This window comes from Erithacus rubecula, assembly GCF_903797595.1.
Source record: "Erithacus rubecula genome assembly, contig: SUPER_W_unloc_2, whole genome shotgun sequence".
Taxonomy (NCBI): Eukaryota; Metazoa; Chordata; class Aves; order Passeriformes; family Muscicapidae; genus Erithacus; species Erithacus rubecula.
In genome coordinates, this window is record NW_027635620.1 from 345,990 (window position 1) to 358,135 (window position 12,146).

The 12,146-nt window shown below is 42.3% G+C and overlaps 1 protein-coding gene across 3 annotated transcripts in view; it reads left to right on the plus strand.

Moving 5' to 3' along the window:
- Positions 1–884: 884 nt before the first annotated feature.
- LOC306814086 (arrestin domain-containing protein 3-like) overlaps positions 885–12,146 on the plus strand; it is a 29,565-nt gene continuing 18,303 nt past the window's right edge. For all 3 annotated transcript variants that reach the window (XM_079329801.1, XM_079329799.1, XM_079329800.1), the window contains exons 1-4: positions 885–1,449; positions 5,126–5,207; positions 10,418–10,565; positions 11,782–11,884. In XM_079329801.1, the coding sequence (XP_079185927.1) occupies positions 1,170–1,449; positions 5,126–5,207; positions 10,418–10,565; positions 11,782–11,884 (613 nt within the window). In that variant the 5' untranslated portion in view covers positions 885–1,169. The remainder of the gene's footprint in view (positions 1,450–5,125; positions 5,208–10,417; positions 10,566–11,781; positions 11,885–12,146) is intronic.

Here is a 12,146-nt window from a genome sequence, read left to right on the forward strand (position 1 = left end):
AACAAAAACAACAAAAAAGTCAAGGTCTCATACAAAACGCGACCTTCACTTTATAATGAACAAACGCCTCTGCTGCGTAAAGAGCCTGCCAACAAGATCAGCGTGCCCCCTACGAACGCTTCATCGGAATTACTGAGAAGACAACGGCAGCCGCCCAACACTACAATATCCTTACAAAGGCAACTAGCCTGCACGCTGCCAGCTCACTTTAAGAACAGCTTTGTGAAAAACAACCATCCCCGCGCATGCGCGAAGCGAGTCGTGGCGACGATTTTCCTCCACCGCCTGCGTATCTTTCCTGTCGTGATTATTTTTCTTGTGTTATTGCTTCCGTCTCATGCAGAGAGTCACAGCACTCCCTGGTGGAGTTAGGGCTCTAATATGAGTTCGCAGTACGCTATTGAGCTACGCACTGAAGTTCTGAGACAAAAACGTCTGGGATGGTGCTCGAGGGCTTCTTGTCTGGCACGGCCTGAGGATCCTGGCTGGCTGGGATCCTTGTAAAAAGCTTTTCTTCGTGAAGCGGCTAATCCTGAGCAAATTATAGGCAGGGCCTCGGCAGGTGAGCAGGGCACGGCTGCCTTTGCCAGCCTCCTGCTCCTCCTTTCCCGCCCCTCCTTATAGCACCTGCAGCATTCACTGAGGAGTGAGGGTAAAAAAGCGTGGTATTATGCAAAAGTAAACATTTACACCTTTATCAGGGTGAAGTTTTCTATTTTAATACAGATCAATAGCGTACTGCGAACTCATATTAGAGCCCTAACTCCACCAGGGAGTGCTGTGACTCTCTGCATGAGACGGAAGCAATAACACAAGAAAAATAATCACGACAGGAAAGATACGCAGGCGGTGGAGGAAAATCGTCGCCACGACTCGCTTCGCGCATGCGCGGGGATGGTTGTTTTTCACAAAGCTGTTCTTAAAGTGAGCTGGCAGCGTGCAGGCTAGTTGCCTTTGTAAGGATATTGTAGTGTTGGGCGGCTGCCGTTGTCTTCTCAGTAATTCCGATGAAGCGTTCGTAGGGGGCACGCTGATCTTGTTGGCAGGCTCTTTACGCAGCAGAGGCGTTTGTTCATTATAAAGTGAAGGTCGCGTTTTGTATGAGACCTTGACTTTTTTGTTGTTTTTGTTTTCCTTACAGTATATTTTTGTACACTTCGTTAAAAATCATGGTGCTGGGGAAGGTAAAGAGTTTGACAATAAGCTTTGACTGTCTCAGTAACAGCAATATCCCCGTGTATTCTAGTGGGGACACAGTCTCAGGAAGGATCAGTTTAGAAGTTACTGGGGAAGTTAGAGTGAAAGCTCTTAAAATTCATGCAAGAGGACATGCAAAAGTACGTTGGAGCGAATCTAGAAATGCTGGATCCAACACTGCCTATACACAAAATTACACCGAAGAAGTAGAGTATTTTAACCACAAGGACGTTCTAGTCGGGCATGCGAGAGGTAAGCTTTTCGCTTATTCATTCACTACATGTAGACATATTTCTAGAAAAAGATGCATCTTTGCTTGGTTTATCTCTTTTAATATGCAGTCTCAGAGTGTTCACTATTTCTAAAGATGAGGAAATGCTGGTTACATTCTTAGGTTGTATTTTTGATTATTTGAACGTTTACTTAAAAGCATGTTGAGGTCCATTTTCAAAGTACCTGAAAACAGGACTTTTTAAAAATACCTGCCTTTTAACAGTCTTTTCATAAGGATTTGCATTTTTTTTTTCACGTGCTTTTTAATATACAATACCTTTTTTTTCTTAGTGATATTAGCGTGATTTGTTTCTCTATGGGGAAAATAGCTGTTAAATCAAAACCAGATATGTAGTAAATTACTTTATTGGTAGCATCCTATCGAATCCTAAGTGTAATTAAAATGTAACATTAGACTTTTTGACACATAACAGCTACAGGTCTGACTCGCAGAATTATTTTAAGGTTGATTCATTGTTGGCAGATAAAAGATTTCCTGTGGATTACTTTGATGTACTATCTCCACCGCACCCATAATTTTCCATTTCTTCCTTTGTTCTAAACTAGCATACTTGTAAATTACTTTAATTTCTTTTATTCTACTCCTCTATGGGGGACCCAGATGTAAAAATCTGTCTGAAAGGCCAAATAAGAGGTCATGGTTGTATGATTGGAGCATCGCTTCCGAGTTGAGGAGTTCTGGAACCTGCATTCAATGAAAACTTGGTCTGCTAAGCTCCTATAGAAATGGAAAGTGCCCTGCAAATTCCCTTATTTTGGGGTATGGAAATGGGGTATTGCATTGTGAGTGGGATTGTGGGTCTTAAATTTGCTAATCTATTGTTTGCATAGTTACATTGTGAAAGTACAAGGGACTCTAAGCTTATTATTTCTGAAGTTTCCACCCTTTGTTAGAAGCGGTTCAATCCTGTTTGGGGTCAGTCCTGGGAAGAAGGGAGGGAGTATTCCTTCTCTCTGCAGATTGGTTGCACATGTCAGGTGGTGGTGATGACTCAGTTCCTAGAACAAGAAAATGTTAAAACTGTCTCCGTAATTTGGTTGGGTGTTTTGATGTGCTGTTTCGGCTTTGTTTGGGAGGGAGCGGGGGGGGGGGGGGGGGGAAGTGTGTTTGTGATTTTGTTTCGGTTGGTTTTTTTTTTTTTTATTTGAAGTATATTTACTGCAGAGATCCTCTGCCAATAGCAGTTGCTATCGATTTTAATTATGTTACCGTGATGCAAGTAAACTCAGGTCACTCATGAGAGGTCTTTCTAGTTCACATGTTCTTTATACTGCTGCCTTAGGAATAATTCTCTCATGCGAAAAATTCATTCACTTCTGGCTTGTAGATGACAGAAACATGCAAGTGTGCATGAGTCGTTCATAGCAGGATGTATCCTTAGTAGTAAGAAGGCGATCCTATGTTTCTGTCAGCTTAAGCAGCAGCAGTGACTTTGCATGTGGCCTGCAGATCCACATGCTGACCTCGATAGTAGGTGCTTGGTTTTGTCTGGAAAGGGAACAAAAGGTGGCAGGGAAGGGACAGATCTGACACGTTTCGACACCAGAAGCAAGACTGGTGCTGCATGTGCAGCATGTACAATCTTAAGCAGTTGTCCCAGGACACCACTGTCTTTCCCTTGACTGCAGCGGCAGGACTGTGAACACTCGCTGCACAGAGTGGAGTTTATGCCCTGTACCCTACCATAGTCTGGAGGACCACTCCCTGTCCCCGCCTTGTCATTGGCCTGCTGGCGTTTGTCATCCTGTTGCTAAGGTGATGCCAGCTGCTGATTGTAGGGGGCTGGGACGTGGGGGAAGTTCCTTTGCCTGCTCTCTAGTGCGTGCTGGGGGGCGGAGCGAAGTGGCTCCAGAGGGCACACTGCCTTTCTTGGGAATGCCCACCTCTGGGGACAGACAGAAGTATTCCAACTCCTGCCATGCACCTCCACTGGACCAGCAAGGAGTTTTGAGCAGGGGCAGCCGTTGGGACATACGGCTCGGCCCTGCAGCCTCTTGCATCCCTCACTCGGTTATCTCTCCTGTCCCACGCCCCTGGCCAGCACTATCTGTAATCGCCTTTCAGTAATGGTCAGCACATGCTCCTGAGAGAAGTGCAGGATTGGGGTGTCTGCACGGGGCAAGCTGGCAGCATGGCCCTGTGGTATGAGGAGAGCGGATGGTGAGGCGTGGGTGATGCCCTCCCCCTCTCTCCTTACCTGTGCGGTAGTCAGGCCCGGCTGTGCGCAGAGTTGCTGAGCAAATGTAGTGGGGTGTTAATGTATACCGTATGTATATGAGTGGCTGGCAGGGGATGTGCTCGTGCCTGTTTAGGCCAGTCCTCTTCTGCTCCGGCCTAGTCTGTCACTGACAGCTCAGTACTTGCTTACCATAATTCTGCTGCTGCTGTTCAGGCTCAATGGGACTGCTGATCTGACAGGAAGTGAAGAAGGGATGAAAAAACATATGTGCAAGGAAAACACTATTATTTTTAATTAAAAACAAGCAAAGCCCTCCAAGTGTTTTTAACAACAACAAAAAAAAAATCATTATTCATATTACTTTGCTCTTTCAGTGTATTGAAGATTGTTATTTCGTGGCATTACATGCTACGGGTGCATTTGTGCAAATAGTGTTCCAGGGGTTTTATATTTTTGCATAGGTTTGTTTCAGCATTTCTGGTGCACTATAGAAATTAGAGCATCAGCAGTTTTGTAGAACAGTGGGAACTAAAAAAATCTTAAAATGCAGCAGTGTTCCTTCTAGATGCTTCAGACTATTAACAACAGGAAGGGTCTTTTGCGTAATCCCACTATATGTGCCTTTATTATGCCAACCCTTTTGTATATGAGATGCTCAATTGTTTTATCTAAATAACTTTCTATTCTGTTGGAATCAGCGGGGTTTTTTTCTGGGTTCATGGTAATTATATTGGAACAAACCACAAATTTATTGGGGCATTTAAAGCAATACAAGGAATCGTGACTATAAAACAAGGTCAGCTTTCTAATTTAAAGTAGCAAATGTTTGGGTCTTTGCTATCCAAGCAAAATCGAGCTAAACTTTGAATTTTGATACATTAGTTCTTACATTAATCGGACAGCTTGCCACTTCTCGTGCCCCTGAATTTGTTTGGTACTTCCTAGGTGATGCTTGTGCACTTCTTTAAAATAGCAATTTTTGGACACTTGATAGGCGGGTGATAGGAGGAAGCTGAATTACTTAATGTAATTGATTAATGTAGCAGGCAATACTAAGATTACTTAATACTATTAGAGAGCTCTATTTCATTTTAAGTTTTAACTAGAAGTCATATCGGAAAACAGTTTCCATTACGGATCTTTCAGGCAGACCTTGAAACGGCAGCAGTTGTAACTATGTCAGTACTTGGAATCAAAACCATAAATTAAAACAAGTTAACTTCTGCTTTTGTGTCAGGAGAGTCTTGGAATCTCACCTAACCTTAAAAATTCTACAGCTATGCATCTAGCAGTTAATACAAATGGACTGGAGAGACTTGTTTCTGAGACACTGTATTCTTAGTATTGTAAAGAATGCATAAATCCATCCTATTCTAGAAAAGAAACCTATATAATATAATATGCTATGTAAAATGTTCACAGGTGGAATAGCATATTGGGTTTTTCCCTCCTAGATGATGACACCTCCGAAGAAGGCCTTCACACCATTCATTCAGGAAGGCATGAATATGCATTCAGCTTTGAGCTTCCACAGATGTAAGTACTTACATGCAGTACACAGCTTGTGTGAGAGAAGGCTAAGATACATATCTGCTTAAGAAAAATTCTTGTGGGGGGAGGGAAACCTTTTCAGTGGTTAGGAGTTGTGCTCAGACATGCAATAGAGGACATAATCTCATTAAACTGAAGATTGCTTTTAAACTGGTTAAGAGTTGTTCACAAAACAGGAGCTTGTTGTTGCCCAGTTGGTTGCTCTTTCTTTTGACTGAGGTATGTTGGCTCCTTATGGAGGATTTGGCTCCTTCACAGAAGACGGGAGGGGGATTTGTGTCATTTGAGTCCTGCAGAGGGGCTGAGGTATCTTCTAAATGAAACAAGATTTTACTGGAGCCATGCAAGCCATCAGAACCTAGTGAGAACAGCTTAACTGTTCAGGCTCAGTCTGAAACAGATGTGGCAGGCTTAACTACATTTGAACTAAATAAGAGTTTGTTTGGCTTTTTTTTTTTTTTTTTTTTTTTTTCTACTTCAAATAGGATGTATGTACTCAGGCTGACCTCTAGACAAAAAAGCCAGGATGGAAAACAAAGAAATGGATGAATGGATGAAGCAAGAAACATTCCCATACCTAATCCCGCTTGACTCAGAAAGCAAAGGTGAAACAAGAGCGATAGCAGAAGTCTTAAAATAAATTGCCACACACAAACAAACACACAAGTTGGAGGTGTCTAATGTATACATTGTGAAGGGAAGATTTATACATAGAGGAGTTATCAACATGAAAATTAGCTCAAACGCAAGTTGCAGGAAAATTAAATATGAAGGAACAGAGAGAGTCTGGAAATAGATGAAAGAAAGGAGGTAGGAGGAGCCTTTTACTGTAAAAGCCAAGTGCCAAAGTCATTAAGGTTGAAAAAAGTTGGCAGAGTGTTGGACTGATACCTAATATTAAAGCTAATAAAACGTGCTTATTGAGGGACTGGCTTTAACAGAACCTGCAGATGATAAATGCTTTTACAGATCAGTTCCTGCAAATAGTGCAGGGCTTTACGGTCGATTTTTAGAATGCTGAAGAAGATGCATATGTGTGGAAATTTTTAGAAGTCAATTTAAGGTTCAGATGAAAAACTCTTCTTATAGAAGTGATAAGGATGATTATGATATTCCTTTGAGTTGGAAGAAACGTTCAAATATGAGCTCTAAAATAGCACAAGAATGGATTAAAACACTAAAGGTTTTGTCAAGTGACTTGAAATAATAACTATGAAGGCATTTTTAATAATTCTGGAAAAAATGAAGGATGGTAGTAAAAGGCCTGAAAAACACTAGTTTGACACTGCCTCCTTACCATTTCTTGCTATTTTGTATCCATGGAATATTTCTAAAATTTATTTAAAACACAACCAATGTGGTGGATTGACGTTGGCTGCCTGCCAGCCCTCCGTGTGGTTGCTCTCTCATTCTTCCGCATCAACAGGCCAGGGAGAGAAAATAAGATGGACAAGCTTCCGGGTCAAGATAAAGGCAGTTTTAATAAAAAAAACCCAACAAAAGCTGTATGTGGAAGCAAAGCAAAAATAATAATTAATTCACTACTTCCCATCAGCAGGCAAATGTCCAGCCACTTCCTGAAAAGCAAGGCCTCAGAATGTGTAGTGGTTGCTTGAGAAGACAAACACCATAGCCATGAATGTCTGTCAGCCCTGCCCATCTGGCCTTCCTGTGTGTCTGTGTGTGTGCGCACCCCACTATGTGGGCTGTTATGAGGAAAGTTAACTCCATCCCAGCCAGACTCAGTGCAACCAAATACAAAGCAATAGTGAAATGAACCAATATGCAGACTGGCCTTACAATTTTTTTTTTTTTTTTTTTTCTTAGAGGATACTGCAGCAGGATGAAACATTGAAGGTTGATTAGAAAATCCTTTCATTTGCGTTATTAAGAAAAAAAGTAAACATTTCAGATGTGCAAACAGATGTGAAACTTGTAGTATTATTTGATACAGAATTTAGGGAGGGAAGCTTTGCCCACAACTTATCTTTTATTATGGTGCATTTCAAACATAGTGCAATATAAAAATTCTTCCTGGAGATTAAAATAGTAAATTGTTAGGAAAAGACAAGTTACAGTTAACTGGACGTGACTGGAATATACACATCTTAGTTCCTTCCTCTTATGGTACTGAGGGAGGCTAAAAGGGTAATACTGAAAGGTTTGATGTCCCTGTCTGCATTTTTTTTTCCCCCCTCTCCAACTCCCCAAAAGGAATTTGTCTTTCAGCATTCAGGGCAGAATAGTCTTAATATATACACACACATACACATTAAAAATATAAAAATGATCTCATCAGGTGTCCTGGTTTGAAGGACAGGTGTCTGCCAATAAAGGCAGAAGCTCCTCTTTGAAATAGAGAATGTAAGCCCCCTCCCTCCCGAGTATTATAATTTTTGAATCAGGAACTCTCAGGCAGAGATGTGGGGGTAGGAATAACAGCTCTTTACTAATATATCTAACCGGACAAACGGAAACAACGGCAGCTATGAATATTAACAACCCAACAGAACAAATAACTCAGTTCCAGTCCTTCTCCCAGCCGCAGACACACTCTGTCTGCGCTTGGTCCCGGTGGTGAAAGGAGGGGCCGGGCCCGCGCAGCTGCGGAGGTGGCAGACGGGAGGGGGGCGGCAGCGGCAGCTGTGTCCCACGTAGGAGAAAGGGTGGAGGAAGGGCTCTCCGCTCACCGTTTGGGTTTTTGGTGGTCAGCTGTGGTTGCAGAGGTAGTAGGCTGGAGCGGAGCAGATGCAGAACAGTGTCCCATAGCAGAGAGCCTGGCTCCCCGGCGCTCGGACCGCGTGGGCTGGAGACGGGGCAGTCCTTCCCCCTCAGACCTCGCCGGCGAGAGTGAAAAACCCCTGGAAGCCACCCCCCCACCTACCCCTTTGTCTCCAGTTCTGAAAAGAGCCTGGGTGTACCCCGGCAGTCTCCCTTAGCATAATAATGGGAAAAATTCTTTAAACTGAGACAGTAAGGGAACAAACCCCAACCCCCAACATCAGGGTAAAGGACAATTAGATGATGCTCAAAAGCTCTCTCTTCAGAACTCTACACTGAAATATTTAGCTACTCAAGACAAAACAAACTACAAAAGCATTTAGTTTTAGTTAAACCACTGAGATACCAGCCAAGTAAATAATACACAGATATTAACAGAATGCAGTGTCCAAAATAATAGCGGAATGGTACTAATGCCGGTTTTTCTTGGTGGCCTTATTTTGACCTTAAAAGGGCATGCTTTATTCTACACTTGAAAATCGCCTCTAAAGGAGATGTGTATTCTTCTGGCACTTTTCTTGCACAATTCCCCAATTTTAACATTATGTTTTTCTGAGATATGCAAATGTTGCAAATAATTTATGCTTGTTATGGTACATGAAAAATACAGTTCTATATATGTCTTAGTTTGAAAGACGGGTGTCTGCAAGGAAGGCAGAAACCTCCCTTGGAATGGAGAATATGACCCCCTTCCATCCGAATTATTATAACTTTGAAATTAAGAGGCTTTCAGGCAAATATATGGGAAAAGGAATGACAATTCTTTACTAGTATGTATAACAAGGCAAACAAACAACAACAATGGCAGTAACAACAAACAAAACCAGAAACCCAGAAACAGCCTTCTCTCGGCTGTTAGGCACCTTCCCCTTTGGTGTAGTTACGGTCACAGCCGGCAGGGGCGCCGGTGGCTCCCCAGCTGGTCAGGGTGATACTGAAATAACGAGAAAAAGAACTAATGTAGATATAGCAATAGCAGTAGTTATGCTAAGGCTTAGAAAGCAGCAGTTCACAAGCAGGCCCTGGGAAACAGGCCTGGGAATGTACTAAGAACCACAAACTAATAACTAAAGGATCTAGTAGAGCATGCAGAACACAATGAAATAATAAACGATAAAGGTTAATGTATAATCAATGATAAGGGTTCTGGTGGTGGGAAGACAAGCAAGGGGGATTAAAGGGGGGTAACCTACAGTTTTGAGTAGACAAGCATGTAGAATTTATGACTTTTAGGAATAATATCTACAAGATTTATGTAGCTGTATTGTCTTGAAGAATGTGTACTTCTGTATGTAGACCACTTTGTAAAAGGATATAAAAACCTGACGAAAAAGGGGAACTGTGGGTTCTGACTTTGGACGCTAGTCCTCAGACCCCAGGGCCCTCAATAAAGCACCGCACTAAACAACCTAGTTGTTTCGTGTCTCTCTGTCGTGCAACAAGGGCAGGTGGGACGATTCCCCCGCGGCTGCAGGGGGCGCTGTGGCGCGAGTTCGATCGTCTCTCTGCACGTGGATAATAGTGGACACAGCCAGCATAAGGGATGGAAAAGGGGCTTCCTTTACAAATCCCCAGGGGCAGCCGATCCTGGTGCCCCTCTGGATAGCAAATAGAGCTGTAGCAGGGACCTCGGAAGCAGCAAGCTGGAAGAGCAGGGACGAGCAAAATCCCGGAGTGGTAGACGAGATGTATCAGAAACTCCGCAGCTGTAGCTGGAACCGCGGGGCGTCCCGGGAGGCAGAGGGTGCGGGCTACAGCGTAGCAAAAAAAACCCGGAGCAGTGGCAAAGAAATGGCAGGGGCCGGGCAGTGGCAGCCTGGCTCCCGAAGACGGCAGGGAGAGGTTCCCTGGGAGGCGGAAGGGCTCGGGATCCCAGGGTTTCCCCTGAGGTACCAGAGCAGATGGTGAGAGTCCTTTGGTTTTTTTAGTGAGGAAGGTGTTAATAAGGTCCCAGTTCAGTGGCTGCTCTCACGAGCAAAGGCTCACCCATGGCAGAAGCAGCAGGACAGGGCTGGGCTCCGGCGGTGGCAGTGATTTCCCTTCCCCCCCCCCCCCCCCCCCCCCCCAATAAGCAGCAACTCAGTCGTCCTCCTCCGACGCCGAGAGAGCGAGAGAGAGCTAGGAGCTATGTCCAGCCCAAATCTCGAGATATGTCTTCCCAGGAGAATGCCCTCTCAGCTACGACAGTGCAGCCAGCTGCACTCCTCCCCCTTCTCTGTGGTTACTTCTTTTGTCTCTCTCAAGTACCGGTCGTTATTGCTTCTTAGCAACAAAATGGGGGGAAATTCCCTAAGAGAAAGAAATAAAGGAAAAATCCTAAACCCCATCAACATACTAATTCCAAATCTGATCAATTGCATTGTTATTGGAATGAGAGAATAACTTTACTCAACTTTGACCTTTGTCCTGCACAGACCACTTGCTACCTCATTCGAAGGCAGACATGGCAGTGTGCGGTATTGGGTGAAAGCTGAATTACATAGGCCTTGGCTTCTACCAGTAAAATTAAAGAAGGAATTTACGGTCTTTGAACATATAGATATCAACACTCCTTCGTTACTGGTAAGAACTGATAGAACTACTCATTCCTTTTCTGGCATAAAAATAATGAAGTATAATAACGGAAACAACGTCAGCATGTAACTTAACCTAATATTTATTTACTAGTTTAAGTACAGCTTTTCTTTAAGTATTATATCAGTTTAACAACTCTTAACTGCTGGTATTTTGAAGGCTAAGTTATCCTGTACTTGGAGTTGCTTGATCTTTACAAGACGTAAAATACATTTGTGGTCTAATCTGATAGTAACAAATTGTAGACTCTCATTAAGGAAGAAATATTTGGTGAACTGGTTGGTCCTCTTAAATTATAAATAAAGAATAATCTATGAAGGAGCAATGCAATGCTTAATATTTTCGTGAGGGATTGCTAACGTAAAAATGCAAAATAAAAAAATTGCTGCAGTGCATAATTTATAGTTTCCATGTGGATAGTTTTCTACTGATGGGGAGGAAATTATTGCAACTGTGTATAATCCTTTTCTGAAATATCATTTTATTAAAATAACTTTATTATCACGACTGCTTTCAGTGAGGATTTGATTTCAGTCTGGCCTAAAAATCCTTTATTTTTATCCCCTTCTCAAATTTTAATCTAGAGGGAAAAGTAGAATACCATTGAAACAGATTTCTTGTGTGTATGGGTGAAAAATCAGCTTGCAAAGGGACCTTGCACAAACTCCATGAAAATCGAAGGTCTCTCTTTTGACTTTAGTGGTCTTTGGATCAAACCCTGAATCCTGGTGTTGTGTAAAATGAGTCTTTAACGTAGATGAAAGAGGATCATTCAGAAACTGAGGAAATAGCAGGAGCAAACATTGCAATAGTTTAGCTTAGTTATTTTGCTTTGGAAATGCAGCTTAATGGAAAGTGTGAGGATGTTCTAATTTGCTGTTAGTTAAATTAAAAGCTCTGCAGCATTATGTTGGGATGTGTAGGCTATGAAGCCTTTTGTTTCAAGCTATACAGTATTTTCTTTTAGTATTGTTTTAATGAAGAAAAAGCAATACGAATACACCAGTGGAATTAGGGCAAATATTGTATCTGTATAATGCCGTTTAAATTGCTTGAGACTTTTCCTATGAAAGCAGCTTTGTTTATCTAAATATGTAATAATAAGCACATTATGAAAATTATTATTTTCCTGTGTTGGTTTAAATACCTGATGAGATTCATGGAGCTCCTAATTTGATGGACAATACTTTTCTTCTTCTTGCAGTCACCCCAAGCAGGCACAAAAGAAAAAACTCTATGTTGTTGGCTTTGTACCTCAGGCCCAATATCTTTAAGTGCCAAAATTGAAAGAAAGGGCTACATCCCAGGTATGTGATCCTATAATTAATTCTGTGTGGTTTTCCTTCCTTTTTAAAGCTGGAGTCTGTACTACTGTGTTTACATAAATGAAACATTAAGGGTATTTATATGACATCAGTCTGCATTTAGTAATCTTCTCTGCATACCCTGTTAACAAAGACAGCGCTACTTGTATCTCTAGATGGTTCAACGACCTCATCTGTTAGACTGGCATGTTTTGGGTGTTAGACTGGTTTGTTTGGTTTTGTTTGTTTTTTGTTTTTTTTTTTC